At 39.8% G+C, this 20,617-nt stretch overlaps 3 protein-coding genes across 7 annotated transcripts; 1 reads left to right on the top strand and 2 right to left on the bottom strand.

Moving 5' to 3' along the window:
- Window positions 1-2,760: 2,760 nt before the first annotated feature.
- Window positions 2,761-7,801, bottom strand: bcl6b (BCL6B transcription repressor). 2 transcript variants are annotated; one of them, XM_067525121.1, is made up of 12 exons: window positions 7,650-7,801; window positions 7,238-7,315; window positions 6,886-7,094; window positions 6,259-6,507; window positions 5,972-6,106; window positions 5,593-5,785; window positions 5,256-5,467; window positions 5,066-5,166; window positions 4,782-4,880; window positions 4,566-4,696; window positions 3,763-3,900; window positions 2,761-3,657 (listed from the first exon to the last, which is right to left on the bottom strand). In XM_067525121.1, the coding sequence occupies exons 3-12, from the start codon at window positions 7,086-7,088 to the stop codon at window positions 3,517-3,519; spliced, it is 1,602 nt and encodes a 533-aa protein (XP_067381222.1). In that variant the 5' UTR covers window positions 7,089-7,094; window positions 7,238-7,315; window positions 7,650-7,801; the 3' UTR covers window positions 2,761-3,516. The 2 variants fall into 2 exon arrangements, with proteins under 2 accessions (XP_067381222.1, XP_067381223.1); XM_067525122.1 differs by having other exon boundaries at window positions 4,782-4,877.
- Window positions 7,802-11,090: 3,289 nt separating this feature from the next.
- On the top strand, window positions 11,091-18,915 carry trip6 (thyroid hormone receptor interactor 6). Of its 4 annotated transcripts, none has more exons than XM_067524287.1 (11): window positions 11,091-11,211; window positions 11,697-11,743; window positions 13,660-13,882; window positions 14,632-14,735; window positions 14,901-15,014; window positions 15,140-15,730; window positions 16,014-16,110; window positions 16,205-16,374; window positions 16,464-16,642; window positions 16,972-17,092; window positions 17,478-18,915. In XM_067524287.1, exons 3-11 carry the CDS (start codon window positions 13,669-13,671, stop codon window positions 17,607-17,609), a joined length of 1,722 nt encoding a protein of 573 aa, XP_067380388.1. In that variant the 5' UTR covers window positions 11,091-11,211; window positions 11,697-11,743; window positions 13,660-13,668; the 3' UTR covers window positions 17,610-18,915. The 4 variants fall into 4 exon arrangements, with proteins under 4 accessions (XP_067380388.1, XP_067380386.1, XP_067380387.1 ...); XM_067524285.1 differs by having other exon boundaries at window positions 11,093-11,292; XM_067524286.1 differs by having other exon boundaries at window positions 11,093-11,292; window positions 11,677-11,743.
- A 601-nt stretch (window positions 18,916-19,516) lies between these two features.
- On the bottom strand, window positions 19,517-20,232 carry sst5 (somatostatin 5). The gene is made up of 2 exons (XM_067524289.1): window positions 20,008-20,232; window positions 19,517-19,915 (listed from the first exon to the last, which is right to left on the bottom strand). Exons 1-2 carry the CDS (start codon window positions 20,122-20,124, stop codon window positions 19,754-19,756), a joined length of 279 nt encoding a protein of 92 aa, XP_067380390.1. The 5' UTR covers window positions 20,125-20,232; the 3' UTR covers window positions 19,517-19,753.
- Between the last annotated feature and the right edge of the window lie 385 nt (window positions 20,233-20,617).

Here is a 20,617-nt window from a genome sequence, read left to right as displayed (position 1 = left end):
CGATATTTGAACTCCATAGAAAAATGCAAGTGGTTGACTAAAAGATACTCCACTAAAAGTAGAATAATCACTAAATGCTCTAAATGTTACTTTACACACAGAAGAAGACTAAGAATTCAAACTTCAGAACAAGTAAAAAAGTAAATGGGCGCTAAATACCATGAGAGTACAGTGCCTAAGTAAATGTACTGAGTTACTTTCCAACACTCATCTCTTATTTATAATAATAATATTTATAATATTTAAAGCTAATCTTTGTGTCCAACCATGCAATGTTCTATAATACGTTATTGTAGCATCTTTAATGGCAGGTTTTGATCCTTACATGTAGGTTTCTCACTTAGCAACTTCATTAGCATTGTCTTTTGTTTATAACATTGTGATGCTGAATGGTTTTTAGGGACTGCATTAGCTTAGAACAAACATACTCAACTAAACAAACAAATCTGACCTATAAATAATGAATGAATGAATTAGACTTATATTTCCTTGGGGGCGTTTGTTATTGGTTTGAGGAGGCACGTGATAAAATAACTAAAAGTTACTTTTCTTTAAAACTCACAGTTTGCGATAATAGATATTAACAAAGAAAAAGTTACAACACTAACAAAAAACAAAACAAAACACGAACAGACCAGGAATTGTGTAGCAATACATGTAGCAGAACAATAGGAAGGTTAAAGACCTGTAATCCCTGAGAGGGGACCACCTATTCATGTTAAGAATGCTCCAGTCTGGGCAGCACTGTGTAAGCTGGAAGGACCCTGGTTTGAATCCCGGCTAGCTGCGTTCTGTGTGGTGTTTGCATGTTCTCCCTGTACTTGAATGGGTTTCCTCCAAGTACTCTGGTATCCTCCTGTCAAAAGACATGCATTGTGATAAAAAAGCTTGCAGGTGTGTAATGGGTGACAGACAAAAAAAACAAGCCACATCAGACAATAGGGAGATAAACAGCACAGTGGCGTGTACTCCATACATCTCCTGATGTAGGGATAAGAGACTACGAGGTTAAACAAATGAAACTGTGAAAATAGTTCACTGCTTTGAGGGATGTTTAGGAGACTAACGCTAGAGGGAGGTACACACACGAGGTCTGAAAATGTCAGTTGCACTGAGGCTGCTGTCCTTTGTATTTCTACTGGCCAACTAATCTTAGGAGGCTTTAGTAGTTAGAGTACAGTAAAAAGGCTCACCAGTCAATCAGAAATAACAGGCTTTATCTGATTGATTATAAATGTTTATAATTGAATCTGTTCAATGAGTCGTGGGTCATAATACGCTTCATCTTTACAAATCAAGATATGTTTTTGTACATATTTCTAGTAAAATGTATTTGAAAAAGTTACATGCTGTATCTTTACATTAGTGTAAGTGGTGCTTGTACTTCATTTTAAATTTTATACAACTACATTTAGAATGTACATAATGTTCTGTTTTGAAAATGAAATCACACTGAAGTTAGAATGTATGGTTTCCTCATTCAGGAAGTTAAAATATTCATTTACATCTTCTCATTTCATCCGAAGTTCAGCTTCATTTATTGGGGCCAGTTGGAATCTCCTCTGTATATTTAATGAACAAACTTTAGCTTATAAACGTGTCAGTAAGGCTAACTGTGACAGGTTAATGTATCAACTGGTATCAGATACACAATGATACTTATACATTTGTTATACTTTGCATTCATTTTTCTGAGTAATATTTGTGGTGGAGAAAAAAGAATCATGTTTCCCTCTGAAATGTACAGAAGCATAAAATATAAATGCTCAAGTCGAACCTTTTAAATTGGTATGACTTGAAATCAAAAGGTACAGTACTAGATGTACTTTATGACTTAATCTATGCACTGCCTGAAAGAGGAATTGTTCTTTTTCCTCGCACAGAGTTGAAACTGTCTACAGCTACGGTGAGTAAAGTTTATGAGTTTGATGCAGTCTTTCTGTATGTGCCTGGGGAAAAATACTTCTTCAAAAACACTTTAGAACAATAACATTTACTGAATTTTCAATAAAATGACTAAATGGGTTTTCAGTAATACATTTCCCATTTCATATTAACTTCCTGAAATTTGTTCCTCCTCACACAAGTTCTCTTTTCTGACAAACTTTATGTGCACTGGCTTTCAGGGAGGCCCCTTACTATGTGTAATGGGTCATAAACTGATGGGGAAAACTACTCAGGTCACAGGTTTAATTTTGTTATTTAAAGGAGATGAAGGCTGGAAAGTCCCATCAAACATTCCAACATTTGTCTGCTGAGCATAGACAATAAGTCACACTGTAGCCACAACTCATCAGGGTACAGGAAGTGGGGGTGACATAGGGTGGGAGAGTTCAGCAGGGGTCCACAGCCCCTCACACACGTGTTGTCAGCTGGTAAAGAGTGTGTACCCAGTTTGAGGACTCATGAGGAAACAGGTGCCTTCGGCTTCATTGTTTCCACACGAGCACCAAGAAAAAACAAAACAAGCCTAAAAGATGGCGGGACACAAGATGTGATTCATGGACAGAAAAAGTGTGTTAATGAGAGGAAGGAAGTTCAGGGAGGAGAAAGGCTAAAGGAGGCAAGTGTGACAAAGAAATAGAGAGCGTATATTTTACTACAAGCGCTTCAAAATATGTGCAGTTTAGTCAGTGTTCTGGTACATTTTTTGTCTTAGCAAAACCAATTTTCAACAGTAAAATGTGTTTGTGGATATTTATGTGTTCTTCATCATCATGTCATAAGGTGAGAAATAAATGAGACGCCAAACACCAAAAGTCCAATTGATAAAAAATGTTTTAATTTAACTTGTACAAAACCATGTTTGTCCAGCAAATGAACTCATACAAATTTACTATTATTAATTACCAAATTGCTGGTAGTTGTCATTTTTATAATACTTATATTCAAATACAATATATCATTTATTTTCTGAACTTTAAATTAAAAAAGACAACCAAGTCCTTTGCCTGCTTGGACTATCAGGCCCCAGGCCATAACATTAACATAAATCTGAGTTAAATACATATTTAGGAGAAAAACTTACACTATTAACACAAGTTTTTCTCCAGGCTTTAAACTCACATCAACCACCTTCTTTCCATAAAACTTGCTTTATATTTCTTTCAAACAGTTCACATACTCACAGTCTTCTTACAAATGTCAGACTACACACAACCTTTCTTCAGTCTCATGCCCTGTCTTCTTACTTTCCTTTCACAGACCATTAAAAACACTTTCTTTAACATCGTCCCCATCATCTCCTGATAAACCCATAGCAATTATGTTAACAAGGCTGTAATACAGAAGTTCCTCACTCCAAATCTCCTCCAACAACATGCTGATTTAACAGTTATTTGAAAATCTCTCGTTTGGTGTCTAAATTATAAACACGTCTAAATTTGGTGTTTACTTTGATGATGTCCAAGCTGCTCTTCTAACAGTCAAATATATGTAAATTACCACCTCATGTTATTTTGATTCAGGTTTTATTCTGACCAATTTTGTTTTGTCATGATTAATGAGTCATCCTCTTCAGCAGGTCTGCAGAATGGGCTGGTAGGGCTCTGTCAGGACCTTGTAGCGGATCTTGGTGTTGGTAACAGCCCCATGTTTTTGCCGTAGGTGAAGACGCAGCTGGCTCTTGTGGCGGAAATGTAGGTCACACTTTTCACACTGAAGAACAAGGAGTCAACAGATGAGACAGCAGGGACATGACAGGATGTTCCGTAGTTTGTTTTTTGTTTGATGACATGTGTTGTTAATGTGTTTCTGACTCACAGTGTACGGCTTCTCCCCAGTGTGAATACGCAGGTGGCTCTTCAGGGTCTGCAGGTGACGGAAGCGGGTGCCACAGGTGTGGCACGGGTAAGGCTTCTCTCCCGTGTGGATCAGAACGTGGGCCCTGAGGTGGGCAACCTAACACCAGGAAAGTGTGACAAATGGAACAAACCTTGTAAATTTGTAAAATGTTGTCAGCCAAACAAAGGCATGTTATGTATCCTGGCCACCTACACAAACTCACAAACTATCTAAAGTGAATTTACCTAATTACATCATTCCTTAATGGAGGTCAGAAGTGGCCGCATCTTGTTTTAATGTACTTTAACATGCATATGTACTTTGGACTAGACTGTCATGTCCTCTTGAAGGACTCTTGTTGCTTTAAAAAAAATAATAATAATTATTGAAAAAAAAAGGGGGCTTATTAATTTAATAAAGCCAAACATCTTTACCAACATGGACACATAGTGAGTGGATTAAGTACTTTGCAGAATTAGTTTGAAGTGGTAGGAAATTGTATACTTTTTTTGCTAGAATGAAATCAGTAAATAGAAGTGAAGCCAGGAGCCACTTGAGGAGCTGGGACTGAGCTTCTTGTCTTACTCTTAGCGAGAAACTAAATAACTAAATGACCGTTTCCCCCAAGACGTTACACTATATCCTTTAAAGTAAAGTCAGTTTGCAATTAACCTGATTCTTTTTTTACAGGCACACAGAGAAAGTTGTGCTGTGTTCCCAAATGACTGACACTTAAGGAGTGTGTTTTGACAGCCTCTAAAGCGCTCATGAATTCCCCTTACCTGAACAAACCGTGCGCCGCAAGTATCACAGCGGTAAGGTTTCTCTCCGGAGTGAATGCGAGAATGAGTCTTCAGGTTAGCCGGTCGATTGAACTGAGCGCCGCACACATTGCAGCGGTAAGGCTTGTCACCTGCCAGAGCAAAGGTCATTGTTACATACTAGTTAATATTTAAAATAAAAAACCGAGAGATGTAGAAGGTTATTTATAGCCTCACCTGAGCAGACAGTTTTGGTTCCTTGATGTTTGCCAGAATAACAATAAGGAACGAAGTAGTTCTCCCGTTTGGTTGCATGTTGAGTGTGATAGGCAGCTTCTGGATCAGTGGGGTGCAGTTTGGGTAAAGTAGTGCAAGGTGAGAGTGAAAAAAATCAGACAAAACTAATAAATAAACACATTTACAACACACATTTATTGATTTTGAGTATTTTTAGTAATATGATTGAGGGATTACAAATATGTATAAAAGTTACTGCAGTATGTTAGATGTTGGACTAATACCTGTTCCCTGCTTGTGAGCTGGAGTTTGGTCATCCACAGAGGGGGGTGGCCTAAGGGGAGGGGCTCGGCCAGAACCCTCGTAGCAGGAGGCCTGCCCCTGTCTGATGGAGAGAAATTCATACATTTACATTGGAAACACCACTTTCTCATCTGAATCCCAATTCTTCCAGGTTGTATGCAGGTTTCCTACCTATTAATCTGACCAGGCACTTCTCCAGACCACGTCTCTGCTGGTGCTTTGGGTGTCAAGGTCATCCTATCCACAATGAGTGATGCATTATTTCGGGGTTCGTCCATCTCCTCTTCCTTCACTGTGGTGGCTGCACACAGAGGATTGAGGACAATATACTTGTATTTTTTCCAGTTGCAGGCCTTTGGGTCGGGTGTAGCTTTGGTATCAGTCTGGGGAAACAAACAAATGCAGTCAGTCACTTCAAGTCACTTAAATAAACATCAAGGAAACAATCACATTCTTAAAGGTCCTTCTGGAAGTTTTTTGAACCACATGCTGTTTTCATAAAACTTACCACAGAGTTTTTGTTACAGGTGTTGGACTCGGCTGGAGAGTTTGGTTGGCAGCTAGAGCGGGTGGGGCTGTCTGGAGATGCAGTCGGACTGGCCATGAGGGGCGACTTAGGCTCGCCTTTCAGGTCTTTTGATCCGGGCTGGCAGTTTGGGAAAGCCCCTGGCTTGAGAGGGCGTCCAGCCTCTTCAGGGACCCTGCAGAAGAAACAAAGGAAGTGCTATAATGAGCTAAAGCTATTACAATGGCACACTAACATACCACTGTAAACGTACTCTCACACACACTAATACACTGTAGTTATACAGATCTTTTTAGGAATGCAACATCGCTTAAATAAAACAACATTCATCTCATTTAATAGTTTGGCAATCTTGTCTAACCTTGTTTCCCCTGCCACTGGGAGTAATGGCTGGGGTCCTGAAAGAGGCACGTCCCCTCCTTTGGGGCCTACAGAGGCTACAGACACCCTGGAGTCCAGCTCCAAATGCAGGTGTCTTGCACTCATTTTTTCCCTGCTGCAAAAGACAAAACTTGTCAACAAACAAACTCAAAACTGGATTAAATACCGAGTATCCATTATATATCCAGTCTTTTAGGTTCATGTCCCTGCACTGTGAATAATATTACATCCTATATTATTAATTTGTCTGACAACAGATATTCTCACCAATGCAACTGCATGAAATCTCTGCAGGTATCAGCCACATGGTCCATCTGTAGGTAGGTTGCCACAGTGAGCACCCCAGGGACGATGCTTGGTGTCAGAGGGAGGCGGGATGTGTACATGAAGTCGAGCAGCAGGGAGACACTGGATGGGTCCAAGGTGTTGGGGAGAGACACGGTCATGAGCTGCTCCCCACTGCCACCCCGCTCCTGAAGTAACATACGGTGGGAGTACAGCGAGTAGAAGAACCCACTGGGAGAAGAGAGGGTAAGACAAGATAATGTAAAAATGCTCTGAGTATTATCCTGGATGATTTACAATGTAAGGTAAATGCATCAGAAATTATAGGATAGAAAGAAGACAATGGATCATCTAAGGTGTAAGTAGTGAAAGGTGAAGGGGAAGCTGACACAAAGAGAAGACATAACACCCAGAGAAATGGGGAAAAGTGGAGAAGAAAGATGCATTACTTAGCACTGTGTAATAAAAAGGAGACCAGATAAACCAGGGTTAAATGTGACCAAACACAACCAATCAGGTGTCAGTTTTATCAAAACAATAAGGCAGCAGCTGAAGACTTATTCATAGCATAAGAATGCAGAGGGACTGTTTTGTCTACCATGTACTAACCTGCAGGCCACAAGCACAGCACAGTGCGCCCGTAGGTGCACTTTGCCAACAACCAGGGTGGTGTCAGTCAAGATGTTTCGGTGCCGGAGTTCATTCAGGTTCAGCAGCACATCGTTGGAGTGGCGCGTGAACTCCTTGACATATCCTTCAGCCCTCATCTCCTGCCCTCTGTCGACTCTGTATCCTTCCTCCATCATGCTCATAAGAACCTATAAAAAGTGGATTTTAAGTAAAACACAAACCAAATGTAAAGCAGTGCACATCATCTAAGTTACACACTGCAAAGTTTTACCATTTAAAATTTGCATGTTATAGATTAAGTTTTAAATTATAAAGTCTAATAATGACTTACCTGTGTGTGATATATAGAATAAATAGATAGGAGTGTCCCAGACACATCTGTTAGGTGAGACCAGCTCCCTACTCGTACCTGCATAAAGAAAAAAATAAGAATCTACAAGATCCACTTCATGTGTATTATAAATATTTTACTATTCAAATTATCAGCAGTGTTAATAACAGAGAGCTCAATTAGACAATTAGAAATGTTGTGAAAAATCTAAAATTCCAAAAATCTAAACTGCATTCATCTTCCTTTTACTGAAAACAATTTAAAGACACGTCACCAAACATAACCATTTCCATTTTAAAAAATGATCAAAAAAGAAGGCTGTCAGCATCCTTACATCAAAACAAAATCAGTCCAAACAAGCAGTCACACGTCCATAAAAAGTATACCTAAAAAAACATTGTTTCCAACTCACCCCGACCAGCAGGGACGAGAACCAACGTGCACTGCACTGACGTCAAACCCCTTGGCTGAGCGTTCAGTCTACAGTCAAAGACGTGGAGCAGGGGCTCACCCACAGCCTCCAGTGGATCTGAGCAACACTGTGACGGGAGACGGGCGGGAGGGAGCTCTTTATAATGTCATCCAGGAAGCCCCCATACAAGTGGAGCTGCTTTTTTCCTCTTTCCTCAATGGCCCATGCGTACACTGGAAGCAACGCAGGAAAAGCCCATGTCCAGGCCCCTGACTACAAGTATTTTTAGTGGGCTATTAGTTTTTCTAAACCCCCATAGAGCCGAGAGAAGTAATGGCAGGAAAACATAGTGTGTTTGTGTGCCACCCTAAAAAAATATAAGAAGACTACGGGGGAGATGCAATACGTGCCTGGTTATCCGGGGGTAAGCAAGGGAGCACCAGGTTTCCCCCACCAACGCTTTCCTACACTTCACTCTGCTCTAGGACAGAGGAAACTCTCTGACAGGAAGCTGGAAGACCAACTTATTGTTGTATAAACAAGTTGTACCCTCATCACTGAAATTCTGTCTTAATGAGGGGGATTTTTTTGTTATTCTTTATTGTTTCACTCATATTTTGTTGCAGGATTTCTCTTCACTTCTTAGAATTTTACGTTTTCAAAGAGGTTTTCAAAGAGAAACTGTGTCACTGCTGAGTTGACTAGTTTAGGTAAAAGGGATTAATGTGCTTTGCAACAGTGGCCGGAAGCTTCTGGCATGCTGCCTGAAACCAGAGGCTTTATGCTATGAGGGTGCAGAAAATCGTTGATGATAAATTGTAGATGGGAGACACCTACTCCTGTTGCTGAAAAACAACCTTTACCCCACCCTGAATGAGAGAAATGCAGCCGACAGATGTGCAGGAACTGCCCTACACACCCACACCCCCACACACTTTTGAATGCATCCTGTGAAGCTGCTCAGAGACTTGGATGAAAACGCCTGCGCAGGACATCCGTCAATAATAAAGAGAGCAGGAGACAAGGGAGGAGAAATGGAGATGGGGGACAAGGGCTCAAAGTTCACAAATGACTAAAAAACAAGCGGAAAGCATCCTCATCCTGAGTGCAGCCTTTGGTTCACAGACTACCAGGCATGGGACAGTTAATTGAGGCTCCACAAAAGTGAACTATGATCTGTGGTTCCCCCACATCAAAGTATTTTACAGAAGAAGACAGCAAAGAAAAAGAAGGGAAATCTTCAAGGTCAACTAGGAGAAAAATAAGTGGTGCTGTACAAAATGCCGCTGCATGGTGACACAAGTGGCCATATGATTAATAAAGAGAAATAGATATTAATTTTCACTAATGAGATTGAACACAGGATTAAATTCAGCTATACTGTGAGAGAAAATGTAGAATTGCTAATTAGAATTTGAGCTGCAGCTTGTTTTAAATATGAGCTAAAGTAAAAGAACTTTACTTACATTTTTGCCTTTCAGTGCATAAGTGTAATGCAGTATGTACAGTAAGATACTTTTCCTCATGTATACAAGGAAAAACATTTAGCTGAAAACTGTCTTAACAGCAGCTTGGTCCAGGGTATTCAGTACCTGCCTGCAGCGCTGGTTTGATTTTGAACTGCAACTTGTAAAACATAGCATAAACTTAGTGTTAACAGTAAAACCTACTTTTGTTAAAAATAAAGATCAGACAACACGACCATGTTTGGATACAAATCTTATGAAAATGTGAGTCGGAAGTAAAGTGTTTGCAGAGGGTGTCGCGTGCGCGTGCATACCCTTGTGCTTTTATTTGTTTGGATGGAGATTGGTTCAATTGTGCGCTTTGTTAAAAAACAAAACAAAAAAAAAACTTGAAGGAAAACAACATTAAGAAAACAGAGAGGGAGATGTAGGTCTCTGCTACTTCCAGGCATTGTGAGAATAACGGATGAGGGGGGGGGTGGGTGAGGAAAAGTGAGAACATTACTAAACAGGTTCACCAATGGACGGAAGCCATTGAATCTATCCCACTGGTAAAGCTGGGCTACACTCACAGTGGCTTCCTGCTTTGTACCCCGTCCACCCGTGCTTGTTAGTGACCCACTGGCCATGTTTATGATAAAATACACAGCTGGTACATTTCACCATCAAACCTGAACTTTCTGCAAAGTGAGAAGCAAAGTGAGCTCTGAGACATTTCGTGAGCAAATAAAATATTATTTAACTGCTGCCACTCCTTGTCAAAAACAAACCTGTCAGGGATTCCCCCTGTTTTGTAGTTTCCTGGTTGCCTAGACAGAACCATGTTGTTTATCTGATAAGGTATAGACTGAAGCCATGCTTTGGCTTCAAATCATCCAGTTGGTGCCAAAGTGTTGATGGCTCCTATAACAATAGTTGATCTGCCTAAACTGCCTCTTCCTGTGACTGCAGAGCACTCTGGACATATAAGGGCAAATGTTGTAGAGCTGCTGGAGGGAGGAGCAGGAAGAGGAAGCGGGGATATCCCAGGGAGTAGCTTTGGCTGTTTGTCCCCTCATTGACAGTGATAGACCTGGAAATAAAAATGAAGTAGGTCACCACTTTAAGGGGTCTCTTTAGTATAAGCAGTGTGCCCCCAACATGGTGCTGGGTGCAATGGGAGGAGGGATTAGAGGAGGGGTAACAAAAGAGAGACAGTTGAACCAAATCCCATGAGCCACAAAATAATAAAGCTTGGTCTCCATATTTATTACTGTTTGCAGGACCATAAACAACTGCATACAAAGAGAAAAGCCCTCTTCAAATTCAGTGTGTTCACTGGAGAGCTCTTACAGTCAGAAAACCTTTAATGCACGTAAAACAAACTTTAACTGTAGTTTACCAGTGTTCAATATAAAAAGTATGAACTATATAATTGCTTAATTTTAAAAGACAATTCAAATTTGTTTAAATCGTGCTTTACCATTCATGTTTTTAAGAACCCATACAATACACATATATAGTATGTTATATCTTGATGTTACTTTTTATTTTGCTTTGTCTAATGTTTGTTCAGTTTTTACATTATACTTGACTTAAGTCTATACTCTGGTCAATGTATGTTATTTCAGTGTTGCATTTTTTTAAATTTTATATTTATTTTTAAGTTCCTAAAAGTTTACAATTCTTCCCAAAACCATAAAGTCTCGGTTTACTTGTTTGGAAATGTGCATTTCTTATGAAGTAAATGCACATTTCTTTATGCATTTCTTTATCTATATACTGTACTATATTCACTGACATGATTCATTGCCTAGCCCTTCAATCTTCTCATACCTATAACTACATGCACTACATGCCTAACCCAGTCCCAGTCCCGGCCTAATCCTGACCTAATCCTAGTTCTAACCGGAACCCTGAATCCAAATCCAGAAGCGATGTGAATGGCAAATGTCCCCACAAAGGCGGTTCTGAACTGAATCCAACACACACCGAGCATCTACGTCACACACTGGGAATGCGGAGAGGAGCTGCCGCTGCTGCTGCTGCTGAAGGCCTCGCCGGATCCGAGCCCTGCTGTGTTAACGACCTAACGTCAACGTTACCGCTAAAGCAAAGTAAAATCCGGGTTTTTTGGTCTATAATTCGGAAGATTTAAACGGAGGTGTAGATTGTGTTGGCGTGGCGCTTTGCAGACGGTATGTGTCGGTTCGTCCATTGTTTGCTCTGCGGTTGTGTTGAAGTTAGCCTGGAGGCAAGGCACGAGTTCTAAACAGGCTAGCAAACAAGTAAACAAGCCTGGGATTAAAGTTCATTATTGATAATTTCCCTGCATAAATGGGTTATTATGTCCCATCAGTGGTATGTTTTAGACGCCTGTGACGCACGAAAGACGTGCAATTGGGCAATTAATGTTAAGCAGTCTCTACGTTATTTAACACAGTAATAGTCATTGTCAGCAGATGTTAACGTTGCGGTGCTGCATTAAGCTAAAGTTACGTTAGCTAGAGAGCTAGCTTTGTGTTAGCTTTAAAAATACGATTAATGTGTCTTTTAATATGTTGTCTGTCTCATTTGGCCAGTTGTTTGTTCTTGGTTTTAGATGAGACCGACGGAACGAAGAGATTTACTGTAAAAGTATTATAAAAGGTAAGGACGTCTAGATAATAACTTGGTTTACTATATCGTTAGTTTTTTTTAAATCATATTGCATAATTTGGGGATTGTGTTATTCCTGTTAGTTGGTTTAATGTAACGAGCTGTCAAACAGCTGTTAAGCTAACCGCAGCGTGCGCCTTCAAAATAAAAGCGTAAATGTAGCTATTATAATATGAAAACAATAACTGTCAAACAGAATCTATTGGTACACAGTTTAAGTTTGCATTTACTAGCATTATTATTCTTAGTTTTAAGCCGTGTTTCCAATTGCTGAAATGCGTGCTATGCTGACGTTCACTTTCTAGTGTAACTCCACCGGATGTTTTTTTTGTTTTATTCTCTCTTGCTTATTTTCGCTAGCTTGAAATCAATTTGGAAGCTCGGCATTTACTTTTGCATTTCATGAGTCGTTATTCCCCTTTTACATCCAACAAGGCTGTTATTATAAGTGGAAAAACGTTTGTCCAACCATTGATATGTATATTTGTAAATCACACAAAACCTGACAATTAGCTAGCTTTCACTGATAAACCCTGTGCGGTTCATTTTGTTTAGTACTTATTAACTGCAACAACCTCGTGAATAGAAATACGAAAATAGTAAGAGAGGATTCTAGACAAAATCAAACAAACTCTTGAATCCTGCATTGTGTTTCTGTGTGGCTTCGTTGTCCTCTCATCCATCATTATAATCCTTAAGGATTACCAACAAGGATTTATGACAGCCACACGACCCACATACAATCAGTCTGAGAGGGATATTAATTTCTCCTCTCTGACAATAATGATTTGCTGTGGCTGGTCCTTTTGGTATCAATCACACAGTGGCTTTGTATAAAGGTTAAAATAGGGTTTATTTTCTTTATACATGTAACCATGGTCATTGATTCAGCTAGTTTTGTTTTTTTCATTTTATTATTTATTTCTTTCATAGTCATGGCATGTTTTGTCATGTCCATCTGAGAGCACAAAGTTATATCATAAATCTTTTTACTTGATCGAATCCCAACAGTAATTATTGTATAAACATACTTGTGTGCAATATTTGTAGAGTTGTGAAGTGAAACCCCCCCCCCCCACCACCACCACCACCCAAATATCCCAAAAATAATGAATCTGTAAACAAAAATAGATAAGTTATTGATAGTTTTTTCCTTTTTAATATTTTGTGACATAGCTGACACTGAGATATTTTTATGTATTTTTAATTGGACTTTTTAAAAAAAATAAGACTGGTATCATAAAGCATCTCTGATGCAAGTCAGCACTTTGTCAGCTCAGCTGTGTGCTCCAGTGTAATTTATCCCTCAGAGAATACATAATATATTGTTATGAACCAGGTGTTCGTGTATATACAGACAAATATCATTACACAACATTTCCTGCTTTGTTTTTGTCTCCACTTCACCCAAAGACAATAACCATTGTCGGGGATAACGGGTAGGCGATGGATCCATATTTGCACCTGTTTATGTACCTTATATAATTGTGAGTGTGTGGGTTTCTTTCTTTTTTTTTTTTTAAGTGTTTGTGTGTGTCACAAACAACACATGTACACAGTTTGAGGCAGTCTGCTGGAAATCCCCAATCCTTTCCAAATGGCTGCTCTCTTCCTGCTCCTCAACTAGACGCCTGTTGTTTAATCTGTGTGTTCCCGTTGCCTTAGGAAACCAAATGTGAAGCATCTCTAAGTTTCCATTGGTTACCCATTACATAAATACACACAACAGCAACAGCTGTGTTCATGCAAAATACGGCTAAAAGCTGAAAACATAACGGATCCAAACTCACTAAATTCTTTTCAAGTAGAGTAAAAGCAACATTCTCTGCTACTGATTATACTATTTCAAATTAAATGTATGCAGCAGATATTATAGTAAGCATTTTTGTTCAATTTTCTGATATTAGAAGCCTGCTATGTCTGGTCCCAGCTGGCTTCCACCAAGAAATCTGGATAGCCCAGAGCAAGCCGTCCCCCAAATGTCCCACATTGCTGGTTCAGCAATTTACCGTGTTCCCAACAAGAAGGGCGCCTCTGACATTCGACCACAATATGCTCCATATGACCAGAATGGAGGAGGAGGAGCTGGAGGAGGAATGGCCAACAGGTACATGGCTACTGGACCCACAGGTAAGATGTCACTAGTCTTTATGTATCTGGGAAACTCCTACTCTAAGACATGTGATCCATACTAAGAGTTTATTTTTAAATGGTGTCCATATTTAAAAAAATAGAATACTTCTCTAGAGTCACACCAGCTGAGGAAAAACATACAGCTTTTTAACTAACTTGTGTAAAAATATCACTGGCACTCTCTATATATTGTACATTCTCTGACTCCTAGTTGAATAAATATTATTTCATGATATCCTATTAAAAGATATAGCCACATTTAGTTATTGTTATTGGTCACTGTAATAATAACAAAATTAATTCAAAGTTTAGCTGTTCCTAAAAGGATGTTTTAGCAGTCTTAATTTGACAAATTGTGTTTTCTTGCTTAGCTGCAGAGTAGAAATGGTAATGCAGATTGGTAGTTTGGTACTAGAATGCAACCTTGAAAAAAAAAATCATATTGCATATTACTAATCTTTGGTAATAATTCATACTTAAAATGAGGATTGCAGATTTTGTCCCAACCCATTTTAGTGGAAATGTTAGGTTTAATCTCTTCGGTGCTAGAATGGATAGGATGATAATTTCACTGACCAATAATGTTTAGTCATATAGGGATGTGGGTTTTGTTTTAGGACAGACTTTAAAGATTGTGATGCCATAATTAAAACCATTCCCTGTGTAATGTTAAGTTAAAAAATAATAAAGACGGGTTATTCTTGAGGAGTTCTGAAAAAATGTAATGTCTGGTCTCTAAATGATAGGTGGACCCATGCATCATTCATTTAGTGATCACTATTACTCCCCACCCCATGGTCCCAAAGAAGATCAGAATTGGAGCCCCCACCTGGACAGCTACGATCTGATGGTAGGTATATTGTATATTGTGGGTCTAACCATACTGATAATAAACAACTTTGAGTTGCCTTACAACTTAACAACTTGTATTTGGGCCCCCAAGCTTTAAGAAACTGACTAAATACAGTTCCTAGGTACTAACATGTTTCTTCTTCTGTTCTGTTGTTCGTGTTAGCATCGTGGTCCTGAAAAGCCAGAAAGCTATCACTCCAAAATCGATGCTGATATTGACTCCCTCACCAGTATGCTTGCTAATCTGGACAACCACCCACAGGACTCCAGCACACAAGTTCGAAAATATAATTTTACTGAACTATGTGGAAATTACATGAACACATATTTGATCAACGCATTTGCCTTTTAATTTCATTATTTCTCACTATTTAAAACTATAATTTTTCTATCTCACAACAGCTGTATGACAACGTGCCTTACAACAAATATCTCTCAGGGGATCACTACAAGCCTGCGCAACAGAGCGCAGCCCCATCTCAGGGCCGGCCAGCCATGGGCTACTCTCCTTACCCCCAGAGCCAATATCAACCGGTGCCCACCTACCCCAGTGAGCACCAGGCACCTCAGTACTCCACCTCCCACCAGCAGGACTACTATTCCTCCTCAACCCCTAAACCTTACCCTCAGCCCATACCAGCCTCCTACACCACTGCCTCAACTCCGACAGGACCCAGGTTTAGTGTGCAGGTCAAGACAGCACAGCCTGTCACCTACTCACAGACAGGGAGGCAAGCTGAACAGGCGTACACTCCACCCCCTCCCCGACAGCATCTGTCACGTCCTCCACCTCAGACGCAGACAGTTTCGCAAGGTTGGTACCCGCCACACCCCAGTTCACAAACTCAGGAGATGCAGTCTGAGATGGGGTACAAGGGGAGTTGCTCAGGACCTGGAGGAAGGATCAGTCAATTTCCAGTGTCTAAGAGAGGAATGGAAAATAATCCAACAGGATCAGGAGCTGCACAGAATCCTACTTATCAGTCCAGCAAGGTGGGGGCACTGGTATACATCTCAAATTTGTTAAGAAAATGAATATAATCCTTTAATTTCTCACTTTTTACTTTAGAAATATAAGCCTGCTTACATGCCATCTTAAAGAGAAGCAGTCGTAAAAGAAAATAAATTAAAATTTGCAGACTTTTGAATTCAATGAAATCTGTTTAAAGAGAGTGAAAAAGACTTTGACTCAGTTTTTAATCCCAATTTTTGGCACCTTAACCAAAACCTTACAATAATAATTTATTATAAATCGTATGTATCCTATTTCTCCCAGCAGGTGGCAGCAACAACAAGGCCTGAGGAGGAGCTGGATCGACTCACCAAGAAGCTGGTGTACGACATGAACCACCCTCCAACAGAGGACTATTTTGGTATAAAGATGGCATCAATGACTAAAACATACCTGTAATTTAAAAACTAAAACAAACATTAATTAATACTTTTACATCAATCACACCATTCCAGGTCGCTGCGCCCGCTGTGGTGACAATGTGGTTGGTGATGGTAGTGGTTGTATCGCAATGGAGCAGGTGTTTCATGTCGAGTGTTTCACTTGTATCACCTGCCATGCCCGTCTTCGAGGACAACCATTCTACGCCCTGGACAAGAAGAGTTACTGTGAGAGTTGTTACATTGTACGTACAGAGTGTCAACAACTTTTAATAATTCTACACTTCTTCTTTCCTTCTCTGATCCATGCACCCTCTTCTCCTTGTCTCATTAGAGTACACTAGAGCGCTGTTCAAAGTGTTCCAAACCCATATTGGACCGGATCCTGCGAGCTATGGGAAAGGCGTACCACCCTCGCTGTTTCACATGCGTGGTGTGTAACTGCTGCTTGGACGGAGTGCCCTTCACTGTGGACGCCACCTCTCAGATACACTGCATAGATGACTTTCATAGGTAAAAATACATCCACGCACACATTTGTATTTATTTCCCGGGGACTTTTCATTGACTTACATTATTTTTGAGTCTTATTCTTACCTTAAGCATAACCAGTATTTCACTCACCTTAAACTTTACCCTAACATTAAATCACTCTAAAATTCATTTCTGGACCCGCATTTCCTCCCACGTACCTTTTGTAAACAAACCCTAAAACCAAGTCCTAGGAAAACATACACACGCACACTTTAGAAGAAAGCTTAACGCTGCATTTAGTTTTAAATGAACTGTGAAAAGGAGCGGTCAATTCAACTAACTGTATATTTGCATCCTTTTTCTGACAGGAAGTATGCCCCTCGGTGCTCAGTGTGTGGTAAGCCTATCATGCCTGAACCAGGCCAGGAGGAGACTGTCAGGATAGTAGCTCTGGACCGCAGCTTCCATGTGCACTGCTACGTCTGTGAGGTGAGTCAGCTTCTGTGTACCTCAAAGGAGTATTGGACACAAAGGAACATCAGGAATATTCCATACTTTATACTTTTGACACAAACCAATAACTTTAAGAACTTATTTGATCGTGCACACAATTAGGTGTGTGTGTGTGTGTGTGTATATTTGTGTGCATACTCCAAAATAACGTTTTCAAATTTTATTTTTTTACATTTAAAATATACTTATACATCTTTATAAGTATTCTAAAGCTTATTTGGATCTTAAGTCAGCCGATTTCTTTTTTTTTTACCAAAGAACTTTGTATATTTTAGTCTCTTTATGGGAGACAAAATAAAAATAAAGTCTGTGTTGTTCTCTTTGGTAACCATTGACTTACAGTGGTATCTGTATTGTTTAGGAATGTGGACTTCTGCTGTCCTCTGAAGGAGAGGGTCGAGGCTGCTACCCATTGGATGGCCACATCTTGTGCAAGAGCTGCAGCGCTCGCCGCATCCAGGACCTCTCAGCCAAAATCTCTACTGACTGCTAACAAACTTCTTTATCTTTCTCACTCTTTAAAATCCATGCACACGTTACACATGATTGATAGCACAAACAGTGCTGTGGGGTCCCTCTGTTGGTCTACAGCTGTAGTTTTGGGTTACTCATTGAAAAAAAGAGCATTGTGATGGACCTCGCTAGGTTTTTTTTTCCTTACCCCATATGTACTAAAACATTTTTCTTCTTGTTTTTGGCACACGGTTGCACACAGCAGTTTCACATTTAGTTCAGTATTATGACAGTGGCCTGACCTGCAGGCAGCTTGGGTTCCACTTAAAACTTATTCACAATGGTACTGTTCCACTGTTAGCTGGCATGTTATCACTTGGATTATCACTCTCAAATACAATGAAAGTGGAGATGGAGATGAAAATTAGGATTTTTGCAGAGAAGTGACATAAATCATGTATCATGTCCTGTTTAACCTATGTAAATGATGGGTCCTGAACATTTGTAAAACACGACATGTCAAGCTGCACAACTGCCCTAAAACAAGCATACTGAAAGCATGTAAAGCAACAACTGTGACTGTACATAACTTGCTGGTGAGACCAGCATGCAGTCTGTAGTGCAGTCAAGTAGCTTCGTAGAATGAGAAATGTAGACGAAAGAATGTTAACTTTACGACCCTTGTTTTTTCCTCTTTAGCTTTAGTTGAATGCTAGTATATCAGCATTAGCTCCTTAAAGCAACAACATTACAGGATTTTTGCCATTTTTAATAATCCACAATAACGTGAATGTCGTGAAAAATAATCCTGCTTTGGTTTTGTTTAGTACTTTAGTTGATATGTGAGACTGTTACATTGAAGATGATGGTGCAATGAAGTCAAACACTTTCTTCTGTCTAAAGGAAAAACAGGGTGTTGGAAAATCCTGTGTTAGCCTCATGTGAAGAGTTAAAAACAATCATTAAACTCAATTTAAAGGTATATTGTGAAATTCATTTTCTTGACAAATATTTATACAAATGGGTCTTCGTTGTATTATGAAATGTGTTGAATGTAATGCCCCCCCAAACCGAATGTAACTCTTCACATGTGGCCATGTGTTTTTGTTAATCCTTGTACTCCTGTGAGCCAAACTTTCAAGGTACAGTATTTATGATTGTGTTTAACCTCTCTCCTTCCGTCCTCATTTTGTGTATTTGAAACTTCAAGGGCTAGACATTTAAAAGCCTTACCTCAAGGATGTAATTCAGTATCATCATGATCTGTTTTTAAATCAGACTTTGTAAATTCAGCTTAATGTGATCATGCTAACATTAAACAGTGTATAAACACTTGGTATCAATCAGCTTTTTGTCATCAAGGTTCTCGTTTCATTAATGTGTTGGTGTGTTATTTGTAAATCCTGCCAACTCTTGTGTCACACTCCTTCAAAAACATAATTTCCTTGTTCATTTATACTTACGGTATATTGATACGCTTCTAACTCATCTCTTAAAGGACACCTTCGCTTATATTGAATTTGCGTCTGTTGGTTCTCATTTGATTAGTACATGTAAATAAATGCCATTAAGTTTTCTCTACCTACATTTAAATATCTACTTCTAGCTGAAAAACGCCTCCACATGACATCACTTGGAGGAACCTTGAGTTCAAATGATTTGATGCTGCTCACACTATGAATCTTGGTCACGGTCAACCTACTATTCCAGACCTCCCCACATGATATCTGAACTGGTAATTATGTAAAAGTCCTCTGGGTGATGTATGTCAGGAGGAGTATTTTTGCCAGAAGCAGAGAAATATTTTAATAGTCAGAAGGAAGTTTAAAAGCATTCATGCAAATTTACATCCTAAACTAAAGACGTAGCAAGTTGATAACTGGTGAAGTTGCCCTTTAAGCCTCCAAACTGGAAGTGGAATACAAGATAGCTACAGTACTTCTTTAAGACACAAAAGATGAAAAAATGCACCCTGGCATACACCGCCTATTAAATCAGATACTTTTATTTTACAGTAAATACTGTGTACATCAAAAAACCTTTTTTTTCTGCCTGCCAAAATACCTCTATTCAGATTCTATACTTCTCACTTTGCAATAATGTTTTCAAAGAGCAAATGTGAATTGATTTATCCTTAAAATGAACCCTCAAATAAAAAAGATTCCTCAGCTCGAACATCTTGTGTTAGCATGAAGTGAAAGTCTTCCAGAAGAAGCTGCGACAGCCTGCTTTGCGCTCTCTTTGGGTGAGGGGAAGGTGTCGCTGCACCACCTCTTTCAGCTCAGGAAGCATCTGGTCTTTTGCTACCATCAGCTCAGACACAAAGTTGAGCAAGTGAGTGATATCCTAAAGAAAGGGAGAAAAGGGGACCTCAGACATCGCTTAAAACAGTATTTCTATAGTTCTGATAGACCCAGTGAGACAAATAAGTGACTAACCTTGCCATTTAAGAGGTCCTGCCTCTGCATGTCTCTGTGTGGAGTCCCACTCACCTGCACCAGCAGGACAGAGGAAAAAAAAGCCACCAGGAGCACTTGCAACTGAGAGCGAAGCATCTCCACCTCAAACAGCGAGCGCAGGAACCTACTGTTGTTGCTCCCGATGCTGTTTCTAAACACTGGTAGGTTTAACGAAGTCAGAACGTTGATGCTGGAGGAGCTGAATGTTTTCTTTGTTTACGTCGAACGTGTGGAGCTGATAAATAGGCTCCTCATCCTCAAGCCAACAAAGGATGTGATTGGTAGATAAGAACAGTGGTAAGGGAGTGAGGAGGTGTCACTGAACGTGATAAGGTCATCATTGGTGATGGTGACATAGAAAAACCGCCCAACAGCCAAATCATCCAGGCCTGGCTTTTACCGTTCATGCTGAAATAACTTTTAAATCGAAAAAACAACAATGACATAAGACTTAATGCTGATATGACAGCTCATGCTTAGCCACTGCAGCTCTGCAGGAGTCCTGCACTCTACACGAGGTCCTGCTGTGCTTTTGTTAAAGACACAATGTGACTTGAATGTTAATGAGGCTGTCCAGTGAGGACCTCTC

Source organism: Channa argus, chromosome 12 (assembly GCF_033026475.1).
Source record: "Channa argus isolate prfri chromosome 12, Channa argus male v1.0, whole genome shotgun sequence".
Lineage (NCBI taxonomy): Eukaryota > Metazoa > Chordata > Actinopteri > Anabantiformes > Channidae > Channa > Channa argus.
Note: the sequence above shows the minus strand (reverse complement) of the source record. Positions and strands in the feature narration are given on the sequence as shown.